Source organism: Acinonyx jubatus, chromosome D3 (assembly GCF_027475565.1).
Source record: "Acinonyx jubatus isolate Ajub_Pintada_27869175 chromosome D3, VMU_Ajub_asm_v1.0, whole genome shotgun sequence".
Lineage (NCBI taxonomy): Eukaryota > Metazoa > Chordata > Mammalia > Carnivora > Felidae > Acinonyx > Acinonyx jubatus.
In genome coordinates, this window is record NC_069392.1 from 7,583,825 (window position 1) to 7,608,538 (window position 24,714).

Consider the following 24,714-nt stretch of genomic DNA (forward strand, 5'->3'; position numbering starts at 1 on the left):
TGACAGATCTTTCCATTTTTCGAGGGAAAGTAGAAATCTGGGTTTTTATGTGGACTCTTACTGGGGTGGAGGGGAAATTTCATATTTTAAAAATGTAACAATTAAAAAAGAAGCTTAAACTCCTCTGAGAGCCAAAGCATGACTGTGGATGCCAGCCCTGAACTCTGGTCAGAGGGGATTTGTAGGGAAATAGTTAAAGGCAGCTGAGGCTCGCGTGTGGGAGAAGGCGCCGAACATTCAACCAAACCTGCTAGCTTCTTCATCCTCCCCACAAGCATTCAAGTACAGAATCCGACACAAGGTGACCAGCGGACTTGTCCTGGCTTCCAAGTGCCACCTCCCAGAAGTGAGCCTGCTCAGACTCTCCCCACCAACATTCTAGAACCTGAGGGGGAGGGTGGGTGAGCTCTGTGATGGCTTAAGTCCCAGCCAGCGCTGAAAGTAAGGGTCCCACTCACTGCAAGAATTCAGGAAAGTGGGCTGAGGGGTGGGGGTCAGGAAGCCAAAATTTCAAATTCAAAAAAACCCAACACCAAACTATCTCAAACCACCCAAGTGATGCCAAGGCTGGGGCGCCCTCTGGTGGTAGCAGCACCCCCCTCGCCTCAGGCCCACCCCAGGGACCAGGCCCTCGGAGAGGCAGGGCACTTCTCCCTAGGTGGCCAGCAGGAGGGAGAGGAAGCACAAAGAGCACCAGGCACAGACAGACAGTGATTCTCTGAGAACTTAAATACCCCACCACGGAGCAGCGGAGGCCGGGAGAGCTTACAGCGGAAGCGGTTTGCCGGTTTGCCCCGGGGAGGGAGGCTCCACAGGACGCCGAGGGGTTTCCTTCCACCTGCTGGGGACTCAGTAAGTAGCAGGTCGGCACTCCAGCGAGGCACATCCAAACCCCAACCTGAGGGGCTCCCTGAGGCTTTAGGCCCCTGCCCAGGAAGACTGACCCAGTCTCAGCCGTGAGAGGGCAGCGAGGGAAGACTGCGGATTCTAGGGCGGTCGGGAGGACCCCGTGTTAAATATGTCATAAATAGGGAGGCTGAGCAGGCTAACATTGTGCAGACGGGCAGGGGCCACATTCCTCTTGTCCACCGGGGACCAGGGCCTTGGCCCTTCTACCAGTGATGCGCTGGCCCCTGAGGTGGCTGCTGCAGTGGCCAAGGACACTGTGGGGAGGAAATCAGGTGCAGCCAGGTGCCAGCTGGAACCCCCTGCAGTCTTGAACCCCAGGGGCTGGGGGTGCACAGGTCCCTTGGCTCACAGCTTCTTCCCTTTGTTTCTGTTCTTCTGAAGTTTCGCGTGCACGACTTTGAGTGTGGTCAGGAAATTGCCAAGGAAGAGGACGAGGAAAGTGAGCGCCAACACGAACACCTGGGCAGGGGCAGGGGCGTGCGGGAAGACAGGGGAAGGCCCAGCACGGGGGAGGGGAAAGGAGGAAAAGGTTGAGCCAGCTCAGATCGGCTCCCGGCTGAGATGCCCACTCTGCCTCCGTGACCTCGCGACCCCCTTAGCGTAAGCTGCCAGAAAACTGCAGGGTTCCACCAGCAGAAAGCAGAGATCTGGGCCAACTGTGTGAAGGCTGTGAATCTTCAGGGTCACGGAGGGTTGGAGATGGCTTCTCTCTTGCCCCCTCCCCTCCCCACCCATAGCATTCAATAGGGCTCTCAGACCACTTAGGGGTTCCGCGGCTTCCCGAGTTCCCTCCCAGTCTCCCAGGCCCCAGTAGCAGGGAGCTCTGAGCACAGGGCCCCATGGTGGGGAATCAAGGGGTAGCTGAGGAAAGAATTCTCTCCAAGCTGGCCCAGCCTTCTGCAGGACACCCTCTGCCACCCACCAACGCACACGCACACGCGCGCGCGCGCGCACACACACACACACACACACACACACACCCCATACCTGCCATTCTCTGCATTCCTCGTGGCTGGAGAGCTCAAACAACGTGACGGCATTGTAGAGCTGCCAGAACTGGAGAGAGGGAGGCAGGCGCCGCTTGCCCCAACAGACTCCCCTGGAGTCCCACATGGGGAACCCCAGGGAATGGGCCAGGCTCCCCCAAGGTTCTGGTATCACCTATCCCAAGACACTGAGAACCCCCCAAAATGAAACTGGGGCCACCCTACGCCAGAACAGCCTGAAGATGTGGGAATCAGCATGCTGGTGCTGAGGGCCACTTCTGTCTCTTGCCTTTGGCATGCCAGGACCCTGTAGGGCCCAGCCCGGGGATGGCTGGTGAATGTGGGAGAGGCCTGAAGACCTCCCGTTCCCAGGGTCAGCCCAGAGCAGGGGACACCCACAAACTCCAGGGGGACTCACATGGCCACAGAACAGGAAAGGCAGGAGGAAGGTGAGGCCCCGCCACATCCAGGACTGGAACCCTTCTGTGGAGAGGAAGGAGGAAGCCAAGGGCCCATGTGAGGGGGTTCAGTTGCCCCCACAGCCCCACCAGGCGCCTGCGGCCTAGCCACACCAGTCACCCCGAGACTAGCCACACGGGGCAGGGAGGACAACCCTCTCCTCTCATGGATGGGTGAGCACTCAGCTATGAAAATCACCCAGAGAACATGCAGAACACCTGACACCAGGCCTGACTGCTCTCAGGCCTCAAGTCACCAAGAACTCCTAGAGCTGGATGACACTTGCAGAAAGCTGACGTGACAGGCACTGTGTTTTAATAAGTTCTTTAATTTGCACAGAATTTTGCATTTTATAATGGACTTTTGCACGCATCACTTCAACTGAGTCCTGACAAAGTAGGGCCTACGTTGCAGAGTAATTCAATGAAAATGACCATCTCAAAAGATGGCAGAATTTTATGAGTTTCCTGTGAAAGGTGAAACAAGAGTTCTCAAGCTTTCTGACTGGGCAATCGGCCCCATGAGTTAAAAAAAAACAAGCGCCTGGGTAGCCCAGTCGGTTAAGCGTCCGACTTCGGCTCAGGTCATGATCTCATGGTTCGTGAGTTCAAGCCCCGTGTCAGGTTCTGTGGTGACAGCTCAAAGCCTGGAGCCTGCTTCAGATTCTTGTCCCCCCTCTCTCTCTGCCTCTCCCCCACTCTCTCTTTCTCTCTCAAAAATAAACATTAAAAGAGAATTTTTAAAAAAAATTTAAAATTAAGCACACCTTCCCAATGTATATACGTATATGTGTCTATATATATTTATATGTAGGTATATTATACACAAATTATACATGCACAACACTAGGCTAGCATTATAATATAAAACACAGATTAAAAGAAATAGACACTTGGTAACACAGAAGCATGCATCAAGGCCTGGCACACAGCTGGCCTCAAGCTTGTCAGCTGAAACAGAATCCATGATGAATTATGAAAAGCAACTTAGGCAAGAGGCCAGCAGCCCTGGTTTTGTGTGTGGTAGGTCTTATTATGTTTTTATTGGTCTGTGCTCCCAGTGTAGGAAATTAGGGGTGAGGTCTGGGGGAGCAAAGAGGGGCCAGTACTCGTCTACCTACCCCCAGGCTGGGCTACTTACCCACCGTGAGGTCCAGATGATTCCTCTCTCCCAGAGCCCGCAGCCTGTAGAGGCAGCCCCTCTGGTAATAATATTGCAGGAACTGGACACAGCCTGCAGGGGGAGCACAGCACCAGGCTCAGAGCCTGCAGGACCGGGCACCAGCTCTGTGCAGACCCAGGGGTCTTCACTGCCCAGAGGGCAACCCCCTCCCATTCCCAACACACACACACACACACACACACACACACACACACACACACACACACACACTCAGCCTGAACCCACTTTATCCCTTATCCAGAATACAATGGGAGCAGGTTATCTGAAGACCCAGCTAAGCACCAATTAGACTAGAAACTTCTAGAGCTTTCCTAAGCATGCAGTGGGCACTCAATAGATACTTGTTGGAATGGTGGCATCATGCTGGGAGCTGTGTGTAATGCTAAGACAGCAAGAGACATTTTCATACAATGAGATACTTAGTAGTTACTAAAAATGAAGAGATAGCCTTCTCTGTATTGACACAGAAAAATACCCATCATGGGGCACCTGGGTGGCTCAGTCCGTTAAGTATCTGATTCCTGCTTTGGGCTCAGGTCATGATCTCACAGTTCGTGAGTTTGAGCCCCATATCTGAGCCCCGTATCTGTATCTGGCTTTCTGCTGTCAGCACAGTGTCTGCTTCGGATCCTCTGTCCCCCTCTCTGCCTCCCCCCTGCTCACGTGCTTTCTCTCTCTCAAAAATAAACAAACATTAAAAATAAATTAAAAAAAATCAAATTGTATTGTTTTAATTGGCAATACGCACACACTATAAAATTCAAAGGGAACAAACAGGTACTGGATGAAAAATAGAACTCTCTGTTGCTATTCCCAACTATCCAAGCTTCCAATTCCCAGAGGTGACCTCTGGGACCAGTTCACTGTACATAAATCCAGAGCTATTCTTAAATGAGAAAAAGAACATATACTCTATTTCCATTTTGAGTTGTGCCTTCAACACCACTCAGTTCACAAAAGTCACAACTAGTCCAGTTGTGACATGTGGAAGAAAAGGCAGTGGTGGGGGATTCTAGGGGTGAGGGTGGTCAGGCTGCCCCTACCCCAGGATGGGGCAGTGATCTGGGAGGAGATGCCTCTTTCCTGGATTTCTGGGATCCTCCCCTGCCTGGAGCTCCCTTCCACACCAGACACACCCCTCACAAGGGAGGAGGGATGACAGGGGCCTTCATCAGTGAAAGCCACAGGAAACCATGCCCCCTCCCCCCAATCTAGGCAAGAGACACTCACTCTGAAAAATGGAAAACGCTAAAAACTGATTACGAAACTTCTGATAAATTAATCCGTTAGGCCTGCAGAGAAGTGGGGAAAAGCAAAGGTGAGGCATGCTGTGAAATCAGACATTCATCCTTGTCCCTCTCTGTTCCAACTAAGAGAGAAAAGCTTTTAAAATTAAACGGAGGTCCCTGATTTCTGCCCTTCTTCAGCACCAGTGTCTCTCAGGCTGGACGAGATTACTTCCATCATTGCTTTAAGACCGTTCTACAACCTGGGGACACATATCATCATCCTGAAGCCTAAGTTCTTATTGATTCCCACTCCCTCCATCTGTCTCCTTTGGAGCCTCATCCGTGTGCTCTATCTGTCGCTCCCTGTTACCTCTGCCTCAGCCAGCAGGCCATTGGGACCTCCCCAGAAACCTCCCAGTGGGCCTGGGGGATCCCTGCGGCCTGGCTATAAGCTCACGCTTTCCTTCTTGGCCCAAAAGTCAGCCTAGGCCAGGAGCCCCAAAGGTGCCCCCTTGCCTACCGCCAGCTCCCCCCATTCATGGACCCCCATGAGACTCACCAGGTCAGCATCACTCCAGAGAGGAACGTGGAAACGTAGTGGTGAGACACCCACCAGCCTTTAATTCTTGGAGAGAGGAGAAGGAAAAGGAGCTCAGGTGGGGAAGGAAACACAGGTGGCTCTTGTTCTCAGACTTGGGGGGGGGGGGGGTGGGTTTGCTACTCTGCGGCCCAGAAACAGCCATGAAATAGACCCAAGCCATGACTCTGTGCTTTTCTCCTACAGAAATGCCCAATCACACATAAACCACTCACAGATTGGCCATGAGACCCACAGAAGGACTCGGGCCCCCAGTGGCTTCCCACTACCCTAAGAACACATCCCTAATCACACCCCAGCTTCAAGCCCTGTCTCCCTGTCCTCTCCTTGAACCTGCCAAGCCCATTGCTACCTCAGGTCCTGTTAGAGGCTGAATTGTGTCTCTCAAATTCCTATGTCGCAGCCCTAACCCCCAGTACCTTAGAATGTGACTGGTTTTGGAGATAGGAACTTTATTTAAGTAATCTCCATACCCAACATGGGGCTCAAATTCACGACCCAGGTATCGAGTCACACGCTCCACTGACTGAGCCAGCCAAGGACCCCTGGAAGAAGTAGGAACTTTAAAGAGTTAATTAAGGTTTAAAAAAAGGTGATGGGGGAGTGCCTGGGTGGCACAGTCGGTTAAACACCCGATTCTTGGGGCACCTGGGTGGCTCAGTCGGTTAAGCGTCCGACTTCAGCTCGGGTCATGATCTCACAGTCTGTGAGTTCGAGCTTCGCGTCGGGCTCTGTGCTGACAGCTCGGAGCCTGGAGCCTACTTCAGATTCTGTGTCTCCCTCTCTCTCTGCCCCTCCTCTGCTCATGCTCTCTCTGTCTCAAAAATAAAAATATTTTAAAAAATTAAAAATCAAACAACACCCGATTCTTGATCTCAGGTCAGGTCGTGATCTCAGTTTGTGGGTTTGAGCCCCACATCAGGTTCTGTGCTGATGCCACAAAGCCTGCTTGGGATTCTGTCCCTCCTTTTCTCTGCCCCTCTCCCACTTGTGCACTCGGTCTTTCTCTCAAAATAAATAAATAAACTTAAAATAAAATTTTAAAAAAGGGCACCTGGGTGGCTCAGTTGGTTAAGTGTCAGACTCTTGACCTCAGAGCTCAGAGTTCAAGCCCCCAAAGGCCACATGAAGCCATGGTGACCATCTGTAAGCCAGGGACAGGCCTTAGGGGAAACCAATCCTGCTGGCACCTCACCTTGATTTTGGACTTCGAGCCTCCAGAACTATAAGAAAATAGATTTCTGTTGCTTAAACCACCCAGCCTGTGGTATTTTGTCTAATAGGGACTTTGTACTTGCTGTTCTCTCTGCTCCAAGAACTTGGCCTGCCTGGCTCCTGATCCAAATTCAAGTTTTGGACCAACTGTCACCTCCCCCAAAAGGCCTCCGGCTACCTTATCTAAAACAGCCAGGCAGCCCCACTTTACATGACATCACCCTGTTTCATTTTCTTCACGGTGCTTACCACTATCTGAAATTACTCATTTTTTCCCCTTGTTTGTTCTCTGAACCCTCTTCCCCAAATGTAAACATGAGAAAAGCAGCAATTTTGTCTGTCTTCTTCATGGATGTATCTGTGACACCTGGCTCAGAGCAGGTGCTCAGTGTGTTGAATAAACACAGCGCACGCACGCACACACACTTACAGAGAGCTGGAGCTACCTACGTTATCCCATGCAGACACAGAGAAATGACAGACTGTCCACACAGCATCTCACATCATCCCAGACAGTTTCTCCCTGGGAGCCCATGCCCTGGGCTCATCTGCTCCTCCATCTACAGCAGGGCCTTGACCAGCCCTGGACTTCCTGTGTCCAGTCCAGAAGCTGTGGGAACCCTGTTTTCAGAACCCAGTGCACCCCCAACTGAGGGCTCTCACTCCACAGGACGGGAGGGAGCCTGTCAATCGCTCCTCAGTGTCAATGTTCCAGCCTAGGATGAAAGCTGGACCCTCAAACCTTTTAACCTTCGAAGTCTTTGAGTCTTGTCTCTGGCCTCTGATCTTCTCCAGCCTCTAAGAGCTCAGTTACCTGAACACAATGTGGCAATGATTTGCTTTGCCAAATGCAGCCTGGGAGCAGCTGGGCTCCTTCCTCCCAAGGACTGGCCAGTAGAAATTTGGTTCCCCAAACCCTCACCAATGCTGGATTCCAAGTTTTAAAATTTCTTATTAGGTGAAAATTACTGTGTCATTGAGGTTTTAACTTGCATTGTCTTAGTAAGTGGGTTTGAGTTGTCTTAAAACCTTCTAATCAGATGCAGACATCCTACAAGCAGGGACTGGATCTTACTCATCTTTCCTCTTTGCAATCCCACAATAGACCTGGACATAAATTAGGGGCTCAGGCATGGCCTGTGGATACCTCAAGGGTTATGGTTAGGAACAAGGTCTTAGGTGACTCTTTATGCCTAGCACTAATAGCACCTGGTAAACAGTAGGCACTCAATAGATGCTGAAACGAATGAAGTGATGTCCAGGAGGTATGGCCGATGAAGCACCAGCTGGTCTAGATGCCACCAGCATGCAGGTGCAGGACGAGACATCCACCCACTTCTTTGTGCCCAGACTCCCCCTCCCAATGTCCCTGTATTGCCTGTTAGAGCCTACAAGGACCCCTGGCTCTAATTTTCTGATAGAAAAGGCAGTTAGCCCCATCCGCAGACTTTCAGCTTGCAGAGCACCCAAGAAGCCTCTCCGGAACCACTTCTCCCCAAGTTCTCTGCAGAGCCACACACACAAGCCCTTAAGGCTTGGCAAACCCAGTGCCCCTTTGTCTTCCTCCCCATCCACCCCCTCCACCCTGAGAATGCCCCCTCCCGGTGTGGGAGCAGCCAGAGACGCAGGATGTATGCAGCAAGCCTGGCTGGGCAGCAGCTCTCAGTCCACAGCTCACAGTGCCCAAAGCCCAGATCTGACAGGTGCCCCCAATAAGTAAGCACCGCTCAGATGCACTAGGAAAGGCTAGAAACTGCTTCTTCCCTGGCATGGCGTTCACGAGCCCCCTCATCTATCTGCACTCTCCAGGGTGCTGGGCTGGTTTTGTGCCCTGTGTGTGTGTGTGCAACTGCTTTATTGTGATTCAATTCAGATTATCATACACGTCATCCACTTAGTGGATCCACAAGACAGTGGTTTTCAGGACATTCACACAGCTGCACAACCGTGACTACAATCAGTTTTAGGACATTTTTATCACCCCAAAAGAAACCTGCACCCATTACTCACTCTTTGGGCCTGTTTTGCCACAGAAATAAAGTTTGTAGGGGTTAATGGGCTTTTTAATGTACAGACAGTAGATACCCAATGAAGAGTGGTATACACATAGCCACAATGTAGGAATAGCGTGGCCCAGTGTCTGGGGATGGTGCCCGAGGAGACCACAGTCCTCTCTTTAGGACCACCTCAGCCATATTTACATGTGTGCACAATCTGCAGGCACCAGCAATTATTCAATCACAGGCTGTTTCTGGCTTTGAGCTTGGGTCATGTGGGCAGTCAGGGGAAATAGCTAGCTTCCACTCTGAGGATCCCTCCCTCCTGGCCACCCCTAGTCTTTATCCTAGGAAAGGCCCCTACAACAGCCAGTTGGAACCAAGCACCCATGGGCCGGCTGGCCAAGAAAGCTAACACGATCCCTGATTCATTACTTATTCTGGCCCAGAACTAACTATAGAGGACATCTGCTGTTTTGCCTCTCTGTCAATCACCACCCCCCAACCCCCTGCACACCCCCATCCTCCCTGCATGCTGGCTTCAGGCCAGGCCCTTCCTTTGGTGAACCACCTCATCCCCACACTCCATCTGGGTGGTTGAAAGGGAGCTGAGGGATATAACTGGGCACATGACTCACAGCCAGGCAATCGGGACTCTACATCCCTTCAGCCACAGTGATTGGCTCAGGGATGAGCATATGACCTCAGCCCAGCCAATCAGAAATCAGTCTCAAAATTACAACTGGATCTTCCGAGGAAAGAGCTCTTTCCTGTGAGATTGTTGATTTGTTGTGATGCTGGCCAGTGCAGCAGCAGAACAGAATGGGGAGAAGGACTGTTAACACTGAGCCAGTTTTAACACCTTGAACTATTAATACACAGGCATACTTCAGAGAGATTGTGGGTACACTTTCAGGCCACTGCAACAAAGCAAATGTCACAATAAAGCAAGTCAAGTGAAGTTTTTGGTTTCCCAGTACCTATAGAAGTTATGTTTACACTGTACTGTAGTCTAGTTAAGTGTGCAATAGCAGGTCTAAAGAAACAATGCACAGGGGCTCCCGGGTGGCTCAGACAGTTGGTCAAGCACCCAACTCTTGATTTCGCTCAGGTGACAATCTCAGGGTTGTTGAGATCGAGCCCTGTGTCAGGCTCTGTACTGACCGTGAAGCTGCTTAAGATTCTCTATCTCCCTCTGCCCCTCTCCCCTGCTCACACTCTAAAATTAAAAAAATTTTAAATAAAAAAAAAAACAAAAACAAAAACAATGTATATACCCTCATTTAAAAATATATTGTGGGGCTCCTGGGTGGCTCAGTCGGTTAAACATCCGGCTTCAGCTCAGGTCATGATCTCACAGCTTGAGTTTGAGCCCCACATTGGGCTCTGTGCTCACAGCTTGGAGCCTGGAGCTTGCTTCAGATTCTGTGTCTCCCTCTCTCTCTGCCCCTACCCTGCTTGTGCTCTCTCTCTCATAAATGAATAAATGTTTAAAAAAAAAAATTAGGGGCGCCTGGGTGGCTCAGTCAGTTAAGCATCTGGCTTCAGCTCAGGTCATGATCTCACAGTTCGTGGGTTCAAGCCCCATGCTGGGCTCTGTGCTGATAGCCCAGAGCCTGGAGCCTGCTTTGGATTCTGTGTCTCCCTCTCTCTCTGCCCCTCCCCTGCTCTCACTCTGTCCCTGTGTCTCTCAAAAATAAATAAACATTAAAAAAATTTTTTTAATAAAAAATTAATTTAAAAAATATATATTGCTAAAAAAATACTAACCATCATCTGAGCTTTCAGCAAATTTTAATTACTGATCACAGATCACTATAACAAATATAATAATAATGAAAAAAGTTTTAAATACTGAAAGAATTAGCAAAATGTGACAGAGACACCAAATGAGCGAATGCTGTTGGAAAAATGATGCCGATAGACCTGCTCGGCACAAGGTTGTCACAAATCTTCAATTTATAAAAAACACTATGTTTGCGAAGTGCAATTAGACAAGGTATGCTTATATATGTTCCCCCCTCAGGTTTACTCCTATCTGGTTGTTTTCCCTCATTTGCAGGATTTGCAAAGGAACTTGATTTGCTTATTGCACTAACTGAGCTAATGAACCACAGCTCCAAAGTCATTCCAGAAGATAAAGCTCCAAACCCACCCCACCCATTCCAGATCCCAGCCCCCACCACATCCAAACCCCTGCCCCAGGCCACAGCAGAAGAGAGGCCCAGAAGAACAGTCCCATTACAACTTGAGATACCTGCTGAAGTGTTAGGCGAATGAGGCTTGGCTTTGGAACCCCACTTCTACCCCCCTGTGTCCCCCTCCCCACTTTCCTGGTGTGACCCACACTTGCAGGGACCTCCACTCAGTCCTGTTCCTTTCTCTCTGGTAATGCCTCTCCCCGCCCCATCCACAGCTTGTCACACTAGATAAAGAGGTGACCAGAGTTAACTCTTACTAAAGTGTTAGTGACTGTTAGAGATGTAGCATGCCTCTGAAGACTCTTAGAGTCCATCAGAAGGATAAAACTGTAAGACTGACAGCAAGCCCATGACAACAGAAAGAGAATTCATGACCAAGAAGACTTTGCCACTTGCCCCGGCCCCCTTTCCCCACTATCTACCACCCTGGCTCCCCTCCAATGACACCCAAAAGCAGAAAGATACTATTCACTACAATTAAGGAAGACTATGAGTGTTATTTATTTGGTGAGATTTTTCACTTCAGTGTTTCCCAAAGCTTGGGGCGTGTATATCAAGTTTTAGATGACACCTGAGTGTCGCACTAGATGCTACTGAACTGTGTGGGGAAAGGGCATCTCTTTAGTTCTCTTTGTTCTCCTGAGTAAGTCCGGGAGAGTCTCTTTAATGCCTCTCAGGTCCAAAAATCTCCCTTTTCACACTCATGTACACACACGAAGAGAGAGATGGCAGGCCTCAGGCTCAGAGTCTTCCGGAAGCAAAAATAATTGACTCAATAACTTATACAAGGAAAACAAAAGGATATTTTTACACTACTTCCTCCTTCCTGCCACTGATGCTGGTTTTCCATGTATGGTGATGAAATAAAATTTCCTTCTAAAATAAACTAATATTTATTGAAGTTTAAAAAAAAAGGAGAGGTTGATTTAAAACGTGAACAGTATCAACCAGATGATACATGGAAAAGGCAAAAATGGAGAGGGTGGGTAAAAAACAAGTGTAGTTTGAGAAACACTGATCTTTTTTTCTAAAGGGCTACATGCTGCAGGGCTGTATACCTAAAACTCGCTGTTCCCCTGCTCCTTACCTCTGGGCTCTACATGCAGGCTAAGGCCCGGCAGGGCAGGGATCTGCCATAAGAGACCACTGGGCAGAAAGTGAAAGGTGGCAAATTATTTAGGAGTTTGCAGACACCACCCCCCCAATCTGAAATACACAGTTCATGACAGTTCCTTAGTAGTGTCCAGAGGGAAAGAAGCAGGGAGGGGTTGGGCGGTTGTTACTTCCTGTTTCAGGCGAAAATAGGGGCAAGCATGGCACACAGAGATGAAAACGGCCATCCCAAAAAGGAATCAGACCTGTGGAAAATGGGTCCTGCAGGTGGCAAGTCGTGGTCTCAGCTCAGAGACAGGTGGGGTAGGAAGGAGAATGAGAAAATAGCAGGGCTCCTGGCATAGGAGGCCCTCAGTGATGGGGAGCCCCAAGTGTCTTGATTCACTCAGCAACCCTGAGACACACTCCCCCAGGGGGCTGTGAAATAGCCCAGAGAGTGGACATCAGTTGCCCAGGGTCACAGAGCTGCTCAGGAATAGCACTGGGACTAGAACTCTGGAATCTTCACTCCCAGCCTGACTGTCTTCCTCCTCAGCACCAGCTGGGTAACAAAGCAGGTTTGAACCAAGGCCGTTACCACATGTTCTCCATCCTCCCTATCTCCCTGGGGGGGGGACCAGTCACTCCTGTCACCAGAATCCATTCATCCTCATGGTGACAGTATCCCAATTTTCCTCTGGGGAACCACTCCCCTCCTGACACTCAGCTCCTAAGCTGTAGGGGCAGGCATGAGGCTCAAGCCTGGCCAATCACAGCCATGCATTCTCTGGCCACAGTGATTGGTGCAGAGACAGGCACATGATTCAGCAAGTGCCAATGGGACCCAGTGAGGCTCTTGGAAAAAAAGTGATGTGCCCTATTTTGCTGAGAATGCTAGAAACAAAGACTTGAGCCTGGAGCTCCCAGGTGCTTCTACATGGAGACTGAGAATGAAAACATCATACTAGAAGGCAGAGGTGAAGGGTGGAGAGAAAGTGGGTCCTGATAACATTGTCTAAGTACCTGGATTAAGCTTGACCTGAAGTCAGCCCCAACAGACCTGTTCCTTGATACGAGAAAATAAACTTCTTGTTGTGTTAAACCCATTTGAGTTAGTTTTTTGTAAGCAAGAGACTGACCATGGCGAGTGACGCTGCACCAGCAGACATGTTTTCCCTCCTCCCTGGATCTGAACAGTCACAGACAACCCCCTGCCCCCTCTGAGGAGGAAGGGAATACAGGCTGGGGGTGACAGCCCTCCCCTACATCCGTTCCAGATCTCCCTTTGGCTCCCCCTACGCCCCTCCCCCCCCTACAAAGCCAGGTCCCCTGTTACCTCGAGCCATTGCTGATGAGAATGCTCTCCCGGATTGTCAGGGTGCAGTAATACCACACCAGCAGGAAGTTAAAAACTTCGTCAGTCACCCTGGTGGAAAGAAACAACCCCGGGGAGGAGAGCAGGCATGAGAACCGGGCACAGATCTCCCACCCGCGCTGCAATAGAACAAGCACACCAGGATGAGCGCTGCCTACCAGGCGTGCCTCTGGAAACTTGTGCTGATCCTGGGCAAGGCAGAGGAAGCCTGGCCTCCACCTGGAGTGCCTGTCTCCCTCACCTTTCTACCGAAATCCAACCCACCTTTAGGGCTCTAGCTGGTTTCCTCTCCCTCCCTGAGCACTCAGCCTAGGGCACCCTCTCTCCTTTCTAAATTCTCACTGTCTGATGTGAAATTTTTGGTGGAATGGCAACAGGACTCTAAGTAGAAAACCTAATAGTTTATTAAAAATTTTTTTAAATTTATTTATTTTTGAGAGACAGAGCACAAGCGGGGGATGGGCAGAGAGAGGAGGAGACACAGAATCCGAAGCAGGCTCCAAGCCGTCACCACAGAGCCCAACGCGGAGCTCGAACTCACAAACCGTGAGATCATGACCTGAGTCGACGTCAGACGCTCAACCGACTGAGCCACCCAGGCGCCCCTCTAATATTTTATTTTTAGACTGTCTACAGCCTCAAAATGTAAATTCCCTCTGTCCCCTTAAACCATCTTTAAACTTCGTTGCACTTACAAAACAGTTCTTACGGCCTGAATCTCGTCTGTAAGATGAACTTAAGAACTCCCCGCCTCCTCTGTGGTACCAGAGCTGGGCGGAGCAAGTCTTCAAGGTGGACAGAACAGAGCGGCTGGAGCCGCTGCTGTGCCCTGGTCAGGGTGGAAAGCTTGTAGACATGCTGTGTGTGACCCTGTCAGAGACCTGCCCGGCCTCAGCTCTGCTGTCTGTAAAATGCAAAGGCCGACCCCCTACCTGAACATTCCTGGGTGAAGGGTCCTGGGACAGAGCCGGCAACAGACAGCCCCTTGGAGGGCTCCCCTGCCCCTGATGCTAATGAAGGCTTTATCTTCCACCCCAAAGGGAAGCGCCTCGGTAGCTGCCAGTGCCCTCCACATCCATTCAGTGTGGGAACAGAAGTGACTGTATGGGGCGCCATCCATCTGCACATGGGAGGGAGAACACTTCCAATCTCCTCCATTCCTGTCTCTGACAACTATGGGGACAATTATGATAACCCCAGGAGGGAAATGGAAGAGTGTGACTCCAACAATAAGTAGAAGTTGGAAGGTGTCTTTCAAGCTATGTGACCCTGTTTTGTGGTCACAGATGACAGACTTTCCACCCCAAGCCCTCCTGAACCATCGTCTGCAGAGGCGGTCTCAGGAGGGCCAGGAGCACACTCTGGAAACTCAGGGCCTGAGTTCAAATCCTAGCTCTGCCTCTTTCCCGCTGTGGGACCGGGGGCACATTGGTAATCCCCCCCCCCACCGTGCCATCACTGCCCCCCCCTGGAGCGGGGAGAGTACCAGCAGCTCCCGTGTAGGCCGCTATGAGCATCGGCTGAGTTTCACACATGCAGGGTGTAGAACAGTGCCTGAGGCATAGGAAGGGCTACATACGTTCCCGGTTATAATTTTGGAAGTATCACAGAGTACCCAAAGGCTGAGAAATGAGTCTCAGATACTTAACTCCGAGGAAATCAAAGGCTTACTCGAACAGGGTGTTGGGGTGGGGTCGGCCTCCCCAGTGCAGAGTCACTTAGATACTGACTTCTGAGCTCGCCTCCAAACGAGGCAGTCCCAGGAGTGAGTCCGGGTTACCAGGATATTTTTCATTGGTCCTTTCCTATATCTTGTCAGTAAAGAGAAGAATGGAGTAAAGTTTTATGGCCCCACCACGTTAGGGACATGCTTGAGGTGCTGGCCTCGGCCTGCTCTGACAAAATGTATGAGCTTCCTGTTGCTGCTGTAACAAATGACCACAAACCTAGTGGCTTAAAGCAACATACATTTATTTCCTTATAGTTCTGGAGGTCAGAAGTCTGCAATGGGTCAGCAGGGCTGGGTTCCTTCTGGAGGCTGTAGGGGAGGATCCATTTCCTTACCTTTTCTAGCTTCTTGAGGCACCTGCATTCCTTGTTTTGTGGCACTGCATCACTGACCTCCGCTTCTGACTCGGACCCTCCTATCTCCCTCTTCTAAGGACTCTTGTACTTACATTGGGGCCACTGAATAATCCAGGATAATCTCTTCCCAAGATCCTTAGCTTAACCTATCTGCAAAGATGTTTTGCCATGTAAGGTAATATATTTGCAGATTCTGAGGATTAGAACGTGCATGCCTTCAGGCTGCCACACCAGGCCAGCACTAATTACTGGGAACTTGCAATGGGGCAGGCACTTGACATGGATGACCTGTCTGTGTCTTCGAACAGCCCTACGGGACTGCTTCTTGTGCAGGTGCATTTACTGCGTCTGTGCCCATCTATAGAACTCCCAACAGCCAGAGCCTGCAACTCCTGGCATGCCTGGGCTCAGAGCTCACTCTGCTGATTCGAGAGGCAGATCAGGAGGGAAGGGGAATTATCACCCTCTGGAAGCAGTCCTCAACTCCCCTGACCAACAGCAGCAGGAAGAAAAATACCCTTGCTCCTTTGCCCCTCAAGTGGGATAACTGAGGCATGTTCCATGCTGTCCCCAGTTCTCCAGCATCACTGGAGTCCAGATGCCCACAGGTAGCCCCTCCTGTCTCACTTCCCATTCCCCTACCAATGTTCCCTGGGATCACCTCCCAAATAAACTGCTGGCACTCAAATGCTTGAGTGCTTGGGTTACTTCTGGGGGAACACAAACTAAGATGGTACAACTTCCCATTTTATAGATGAGGAAACTGAGATTGAGAGAGAGGAAATGAACTGTCCAGGAGTGAAATCCAAACCCTAGCCCAACCAACCCAAGCTTAATCCCAACCACCTCTTTCCTACCAGCTTCAAAACCCAATCCTGATAGAGGACAATTCTAACTAGACACAGCCTCTTGGCCTGAAGGCGGAAGAAGGAGATATCACACTCTCCAGCAGCCTCACCAAAGCCTCCCAAAGGCCCGGCAACATGGGCAGATGTCCTCTGGTCATGGGGAAGACGAGGAAGCACACACAGAGAGATCAAGGGCTCTACTCAAGGTCACACGATCTGTGAGTGGCAGAGCTGGAGCTAGAACCCATGGTTCTGAGGGACGTTAGCCATGCCCAGCTCCAGACTTAAAGGTACCACGGAAGGGCCTTTGGGTGAGGCACCCAGCAAGGAAACCACCTCAAGGGGGCAAGAGTAAGGAAAGAAAATCCTGCTCTTTGGGCACTGGATATTAAGCTGTGATCTCCTCCAGCACAAAAGATGGCAGCAATCACAACTGCTCACACTTAGGCAGCACTTATGTGCCAGGCACTAAACACTGCAGATATAACCTATCCAGTCCTCTCAACCATTCTACCATGTAGCTCTCACTATCTTCATTTTCTGTGTGGTGAGAGGTTAGGTCATTTGCCCAAGGTTAAACAGCAGGGCAAGCTTCCCTGAGGGCAAAAGAAGAGAGATAAGCTGCCTGCCCAGCCCCCCTCCCTGGTCCTATTTGTAACCCAAAGAAGGTATACTAGGTTGAATAGAGTTCCCTCAAAATTCACATCCACCCAGGACCTCAGAATATGACCTTATTTGGAAATAGGGGTCTTTGCAAATGTAATTAATTAAGATAAGGTCGGTCATACTGGGTTAGGGTGGACCCTGACTGCAGAGACGGGCGTCCTCATAAGAAGGCCATAAGAGAAACACAGGGACATACAGGGAAGGAGGCTACAGGACAAGGTTGAGGCACATGAAGCTGAGAATGGAAGGGAACAGCTTTCTTTAAGTCAGGAACGCCAAGGAAGCAGGCACCACCAGAAACTGGAAGAGTCAAGGCAGGATTCTCCCCTAGAGCCTTCAGAGTGAGCATGGTTCTGCCCACACCTTGATTTCAGACTTCTGGCCTCTAGAACTGTGAGAAAATAGATTTCTGTTGTTCTAAGCTATCCTGTTCGAGGCACTGTTACTACAGCCCCAGGAAATGCACACAGAAAGGGATGGGGAGAAGACTGAATTTTAGAACTTGACAACATACGACTGGTGTGCCCTTTTGAGGGCCCTAGATGTCCCAGTGCAAGGGAATCTGGTTGCACATCAAGTACTTGTATCCTTTCCAGAATGGCATGTGAGCAGGCAGTACTGATGTGTGCAGCCTCTACCCTCCGGGGAACCTGGCCAGCCCCGAGGCGGCAGGCAGGCACGGGCCCAGGACCTCAAAGGGCCTTTGTTTGGACATTCAAGTGGCCAGACCAGCAACCGGACTCCCAGCCAAGCGCTTGCCAGGAAATAAACCCCTGACACGGGGCCAAATGCCCAAGTTGTTCTTGGCTACCTCCCCTCGGGGCAGAAAAGCCAGGGCAGGGGAGAGGGGAATGAAACCCCATGAGGCAGTGCAGCCTGAGCCGCCAGGCCGCAGCCTCTCAGAGCAGCATGGCTTTCGCCTGCTCCAAAAGCAGCGGCTGACACTCTCACCGGAATCGCTGGTGCCAGGCAGTGGGCAGAGCCCTCCACATGCAGCTTGCACAGCCTGGTGTCCCCCCCCCACCATTTTACAGATGGGGAGACTGAGGCTCCCAGAGGGAACGTGCTCACGGTAACAACCAGTTAGTCCCAAAGCCAGGATTCAAACCCAGGCAGTCTGTGATATTTTCCTTTTTCTTTCCTTTCTTCCCTTCTTTCCTGTTTTCTCTTTCTGTTCATAATTGATATATAATTCACATACCATAAAATTCACCCTTCCGAAGCATACAGTTCATTAGGTTTTAGTATATTCAGAGGGTTGCACATTCATGACTTCCATCTAATTCTGGAACCTTCTCATCACTCCAAAAGAAACCCTATACCCATCAACAGTACCCTCCCCCATTTCCCCTCCGCCCTGCTCCTGACCACTGATCTGCTTTCTGCCTCTCTAGATGTGCCTGTTCTAGACATTTCATATAAATGGAATCATACAATATGTGGCCTTTTCTAACTTCACTGAGCATAACGTTTTCAAGGGTCATTCATGTCGAAGCACGTGTCAGTACTTCATTCCTATTTATGGCCAAATAACATTCCACAATGTCAGTGTGCCACTGGGCTCTTTCCTATCTACTAGTTATAAGGCCTCTTCCAGTAGCTGTTCAGTAGATATTTGTTGAATGGAAGTAGGGTGGACATGGCTGCCATTTCCCATGAGAAACAGCTCTTCTCTACCTACAATCTACCAAACGTTGCAGATGCAGGAGAGACGCCCCACCAACTCCATGCCTACACACACCACCACCTTCCCGTTACCTGTAGTGAAGGACAAATCGACACGCCACAGCACCTAGGAGCAGGATGATGGTCAGGTAGAGCTTGAACTTCTCGTACTCATCCTTGTAAGCAAATCTGCATTGATAGACACCCCCAGAAAAGGTCACACAACTATTACTATAGTTATAGTAATATAACTATATCCCATCTGGGGGCAGAATCCTCAGCCCCATCAGATCCTTCATCTACCACTACCCACAGCCCACAAGGACCTTCTGATCCCACCAAAGGAAAGCTCTGGTCTTGAATTAATAGTGATGATCAATTACAGAAAGGGGGCCAATGCGCAAAGCTCCCATGTCGCTAGACTCTCAGGTAGGTCTCTGGGCCTGTGATAGGGATGGGCAGGGGATGGACACAGGTTCCTTCCCAACCAGCTACCGCAAGAGAAACACCATGGCTGCACTGCCCCTGGGACTGACTGATTTCAGGTGACAGTACTGCCTGCTTCCCAGGAGAACTGTGTGTGATAAGGAGTGGAATGGGGCAGGGGCCATTTCTCATGGGGAAGTGGCACTTCTGTTCACCCAGTGTATTGACTGCGTGAAAAGAGGGAAAGAACCTTCCCAGGATGGTCCCCCAACGAGGAGGAGAGTGTCAGAAAGACCAAGAGCCAGAGCCCCAACTATTAATATTTCTTTATTTACGCAAAAATTCTAGCTTCGTTCATTTCTCCTGAGTTGAAAGAACAAAATGCCTGGCTTCCCTAATGCCAGCTGGGAATCTGAGATACTTACTTGGCCTGGTTGCTGAGAAGGGTCACATTCACATTGCCAAGGACCAGGTTTAAGTAGAGCCTGGAAGGAAAATACCTGTGAGGGCTACCGTGTTCCTTAACAGCCCTGGGAGGGGGCCCCAACCAAAACCATTCAAACTCAGTAAGCACACATGGAGCACTGGTGGTAGAAAACAGGGTGCTAAGCTCATTGGTAAAATTCTCACATGGGATGGGAATGATGATCACCTAAAGAATGTGAAAACTGTGACACACAACAGTCATGACAAACTCATTGTCCCCCCATTTTAGCTGGCTGACAGACCACATTTCCCAGGCTCCCTTGCAGCCAATGTGAGCATATGACTAAGTTCCAGCCAATATGGTGAAGGCATGTATACAATCTCTAGGTCAATTTAAAAAGGGCTCTTTTTAAAACTGAGGTATAACCTTCAGTATATTTATGCCTGGCTTCTTTCCCTCCATATTATGTCTGTGAGATTCATCCATGTTGTCTATACATAGTATTCCAGTGACTGGAGATACCACAACTTATTTATTCATTCTGCTACTGATGAACACTCAGGTTGTTTTCAGTTTTTGGCTAATAGAAATACAGCTGCTCTGAACATTCTTTTTTTTTTTTTTTTTTTTTAATTGAGATGTAATTCACATACCATAACATCACCCTTTTTTTGTTAAGGTTTTATGTATTTAAGTGATCTCTACCCCCTCCACGTGGGGCTCAAACTCACAACCCTGAGATCATAAGTCACAAGGTCTTCTGACTTAGCCAGGCAGGCACCCCCATTACATCACCCTTTTACAGTTTTTTTTTTTTTAAGTAATCTTTACACTTCACGTGGGGCTCGAACTCACAACCCCAGGATCAAGAGTCACATGCTCCTCTGACTGAGCCAGTCAGGCACCCCAATAACATCCTCCTTTTAAAGTACACAATTTAATGATTTACAGTATATTCCCAACATTGTATGACCATCACTATTACCTAATTCTAGAACATGTTCATCATCCCCAAAGAAAGCCCGGACTCCCTTTCCTCCCTCCCCTGCCAGCAGTCACTCCCTTTCCTCCCTCCCCTGCCAGCATGTGGCAACCACTAACCTACTTTACATCTATGGATTTGCCTGTTCTGGACATTTCATATAAAAAGACTCGTGTGGGGGCGCCTGGGTGGCTCAGTTGGTTAAGCGTTCAACTTCAGCTCAGGTCATGATCTCACCGTTCATGAGTCCGAGCCCCACGTCGGGCTCTGTGCTCACAGCTCAGAGCCTGGAGCCTGCTTCAGATTCTGTCTGTCTGTCTGTCTGTCTCTCTCTCTCTGCCCCTCCCCTGATCGCGCTCTGTATCTCTGTCTCTCTCAAAAATAAACACTAAAAAAAAAAAAAGATTTCTAAAAAGACTTGTGTAATATGTAGCCTTTGTGTCTGGCGTCTTTGTTGTCAACACTCTTATACGTGTCTTTTGGAGGACAGAAGTGCTCACTTCCATTGGCTATGCAGACAGGAGCGGAATTTCTGGGTTACTGAATATCTATGTTTTTGGCTCCACTGGGAAATGGCAAATATTGTTTGTTTTGTTTTGTTTTTTGTATAAAGTTATCTGCTTGCCCTCTACTCCCTGACTCTTCCCCACTTCCTGAGGATGTGACGGTGCGAGCCAGCTCTGCTCATGCAGATGAGGACAACTCTCTGAAGGGTGGTGAAGCAGTGAGTTGGTGCTGGAAAGACCCTGAGTCCCTAGATGACCCCACGAGCCCACCACTCTTGGCCCACTCACCTCTGGACTGTTATGTTTGAGACAGAAACCTCCAGCTTGTTTGAGCTCTTGTATCATTGGGCTTTTGTTACAAAATAGCCTGCACTCTAATGCACCAATAAAAGTGTAAATAAAAGGTTATGTATGGAATCTCATAAGGGTTAATTCCGCAGAGGGAGAGGGGGTTTTAGAAAGGCTTCACTGAGGTGATTAACATCTGAACTGGGCTTTGAAGGATGAGTAGAAGGCTGAGAGGAGAAAAGAGAAAAGAGGAGTCTTCTTTCTAGCTATGAGTAAGTGCTAGGGGGCATTTCCAGTCTGGTGTAACTGAAGCAGAGATGTGAAAAGAACATCTGTTGTTTTTTGCCTAGCAATATAGTCCCTACTTCCTGAAAGAGAGTCTCTTTTCCTCCCAGACCCTAAGGTAAGGCACATGAGCCAGGCTTAGCCGATCAAAGCAGTGCATCCCCGATTGGGTCAATAATGGTCATGGGACACACTGGTCACAGGCCAATAAGACTCAGTCCTGGGATTTTTCCCAGAACTACTAAGAAACAAAGATGCTTTCTTTACTGGGATTGCTAAGCAGGCAGAATGCAAATCCAGAGCAACCCCGGCCAGCTAAACACACTGGCAGAGAGAGTAAAATGAAAGCTCACTGAGAGAGAGAGAGAGAGAGCCTAACAGTATCATTTGAGCAGCAGGATCTGGCCAGACCCACAGCAACATCTGGACCTTTTAGTTACATGAGCCAATAAATCCCCTATTTTTTCTTAAGCACTTTGAGTTGGGTTTTCGGACATTTGTAATCCAAAGATTGCCAACTGGTGTAAAATGCACGGAGGACTGAGGAGACTGGAGCTTGGAAAGACAATCTGAGCCACATTGCAAAAGAGGGTCATGCTGTTTCATTCTATGGAAAATTATCGCCATCCAACTTAGGGAGATTTTCACCAAATTTGGCACCAAAAAAAGAAAAAAAAAAAAAAAAAAGCCAAGAAGAATGACTTCAAATGTGAAAGGGCTAGTAGTCTCCTCACAGGGGCTCTGACTTTGTGTTAGGCCAAACCAGGAAAAAGGGCAGAGGGAAGTGATGGGAGCACACTTGGGAGCCCGCATCAGGTTTTGATACAACGCTGTTCGATCTCGCTCGCTCGCTCTGGAACAGGTGGGAGTGATGTCACTTGAGGGAGGAGATGGGACTTCTCCGAAGAAGGAAGACAGAAAGAACACAAGCTCTGGAGTCAGGGTATTCACATCCAAACCTGGGCTGCGCCACCTGAGCAAAACACCCGCTATGTCTCTGAACCTTGTAGAATTCAGATATCTGGGTCCGACTCACCAAGCTGTAGACAATTCAAGAGCCCCCAGCACAATGCCAGGCATACAGCAGGCACTCAATAAATGTTTGTTCTCAAAGGAAAAGAGAGAGAGAGAGAGAGAGAAACCAAGAAACAGACTCTTAACTACAGAAAAAAAAAACTAATGGTTACCAGGGGGGTGGGGAATAGGTAAGGGGATTAAGGGCGCACTTGTGGTGATGAGCACTGGGTGATGTATGGAATTAAATCACTATACCGTACACCTGAAACTAATACAATGCTGTCTGTTAACTATACTGAAATTTAAAATAAAAATAAATAAATAAATGTTTGTTTTTTGGGAGAAAACTTTCCTCTGGACCTTGGGTGGCCCCAGGCATGCGGCCAGTGCTAGAAACGAGATCTTACATCTAGTTCCTTGCCAAAGCCCTCCCAGGAAGTTCACTCTGAGATCCCCGCCCGTTCCATGGAGGAACACATAAGGAAGCTTCCTTTTCTTTGTTGCCCTGCAGGGGTGGGATATGTTTCCAGTTCCTACCCATTCTTCTTGGGCAGGTAGGCCTCCATGTCGAAGAAGACATTCTGCCGCTCCTTGATGTTGGCACTCATCTGCTGGATGAGCTCTGCCTCCTCCTGACTCGCATGGTGCTTGTACCTGTTTGGTCAGAAGTGTGGGCATAGGAGAAGCAGCCGTGTTACTCAGACTGGAGGAAGAATCCGGGAGCTCTGGGCACTGCCCTCCCATCTTTCTATCTCAATGCTTCTTGTAACCTCAATTCTCCCTCTGCACCTTGTGGGTTTGACACTGGGTCCCTGCTAGTCTCGTGACCTTGGGAAAGTTCTTTAACCTCCCTGCCTTATTTTCCATACCTGAAAATCAGGAGTAGCATCAGGCCTACCTCATGGACAATACTGTTGTGAGGATTAAGTGAGCACAAGCAAAGCAACACATTTAGAATGGCCCTTGATACTCAAGCATGAGCTCGATGGACCTCTACAGGCAATACCATACTTCTTACTATTCTAGAAGAATAGCCTGATTATGAGAAGGGCAGACAGGAAAGTGCTTTAAATGTAAAAGCAGCTAAATGATCATTGTCTGTTATTCTTTGGTGATATTTAACTCATAAAACTAGAAAAACAAGTCAGTGGACACACTCTCAGAATAGTAGGCACCCTCATGGGTCAACCTTCTAACCCAATGGTTCTCATGGGTCCCATGGGTTCTCTAACCCAATGGAAACACTTGGCAATGTCTAGGAATATTTTGTTTGTCAAACAGGGATAGAGGCCAGGGATGCTGCTAAACATCCCATAATGCACAGGACAGACCCTGCAGCAGAACGGTCAACAGTGCCAAGGTTGAAAAATCCTAGCCTGATGAAGACTATTGAATCTTACCATCAGTAAGATGTGTTTTTCCAAGAGTGGTGATATCATTACATGGAACCATCCATACTCTACTCCATGACTAATGGGCCTCCATTTCCAAAATGGTCAGCCAAGGCTAGAGATATAACCAGCAACCTTTGCAAAAACCGTCCACAAGGGAAGGGAAAAATGGACCAGGAGTTACACACTATGATATGGAGTCCCAGCTAAGTATACTGGGATAAGCCACTCAGAGCCTCAGTCTCCCTGACTGCCTGGGGATCACAGCATTCACTGGGCTCCTTCACCTATGAGGGATGAGAGCAATTTCCAAACCATGAGGACGTGAGGATCAATCGGAAAGTGGACATATGATCCTGGCCTCAAGAACTGAACTAAATCATGAGCTTAAGTATGTCCCCCCGGGGATACCAGATTTCCCACCACCTACACCAGAGACCTGTAACAACTTTCCTCTAGGGAACTCTCTCTCATCCTCTTTCCCCTTCCATATAGTTCAAGTAAGGCTGTCCCATTCCCCAGGTCCATAAACTAAGTCTATGACCTAGTCTTGCTTAACCAGAGTCTCAGTGGTTAGTTCACAAATGGGCACGTGACCAATTCCAGCTAATGAGGATCACATCCAGAACTCTTGCTGGAAAAACAAGTTATTCTGCTGGGGTAACCAAACCAATAGGAAGTATGGCTGGAAGACACAAGTCTGGCACTGCTGGTGGCCATCTCGGTGACCATAATGGGACAGTCGGCCTGAGAGTGAAGCCAATCTAGAGGAAGGCAGAATTCAGAGGGGGGAAAAAATCCTAAAAACATCTTTTGACCCATGGATCCAGTGATGTCTGAAATTACTCCTGGGATTTTTCCACTAAAATTTCCATTCTCTGCTCA

General features: G+C 49.2%; 1 protein-coding gene across 2 annotated transcripts in view; it reads right to left on the reverse strand.

The window, feature by feature from the left end:
• Positions 1-710: 710 nt before the first annotated feature.
• TMEM120B (transmembrane protein 120B) overlaps positions 711-24,714 on the reverse strand; it is a 41,389-nt gene continuing 17,385 nt past the window's right edge. The window contains exons 3-12 of one of the 2 annotated variants that reach the window (XM_027044264.2): positions 22,976-23,092; positions 19,359-19,418; positions 18,601-18,732; positions 13,205-13,294; positions 5,325-5,390; positions 4,767-4,828; positions 3,495-3,587; positions 2,314-2,378; positions 1,897-1,965; positions 711-1,368 (exon numbers count right to left, since the gene is read on the reverse strand). In XM_027044264.2, coding sequence (XP_026900065.1) covers positions 1,255-1,368; positions 1,897-1,965; positions 2,314-2,378; positions 3,495-3,587; positions 4,767-4,828; positions 5,325-5,390; positions 13,205-13,294; positions 18,601-18,732; positions 19,359-19,418; positions 22,976-23,092 — 868 coding nt within the window. In that variant the 3' untranslated portion in view covers positions 711-1,254. The remainder of the gene's footprint in view (positions 1,369-1,896; positions 1,966-2,313; positions 2,379-3,494; positions 3,588-4,766; positions 4,829-5,324; positions 5,391-13,204; positions 13,295-18,600; positions 18,733-19,358; positions 19,419-22,975; positions 23,093-24,714) is intronic. The other variant, XM_027044265.2, reaches the window with a different exon arrangement.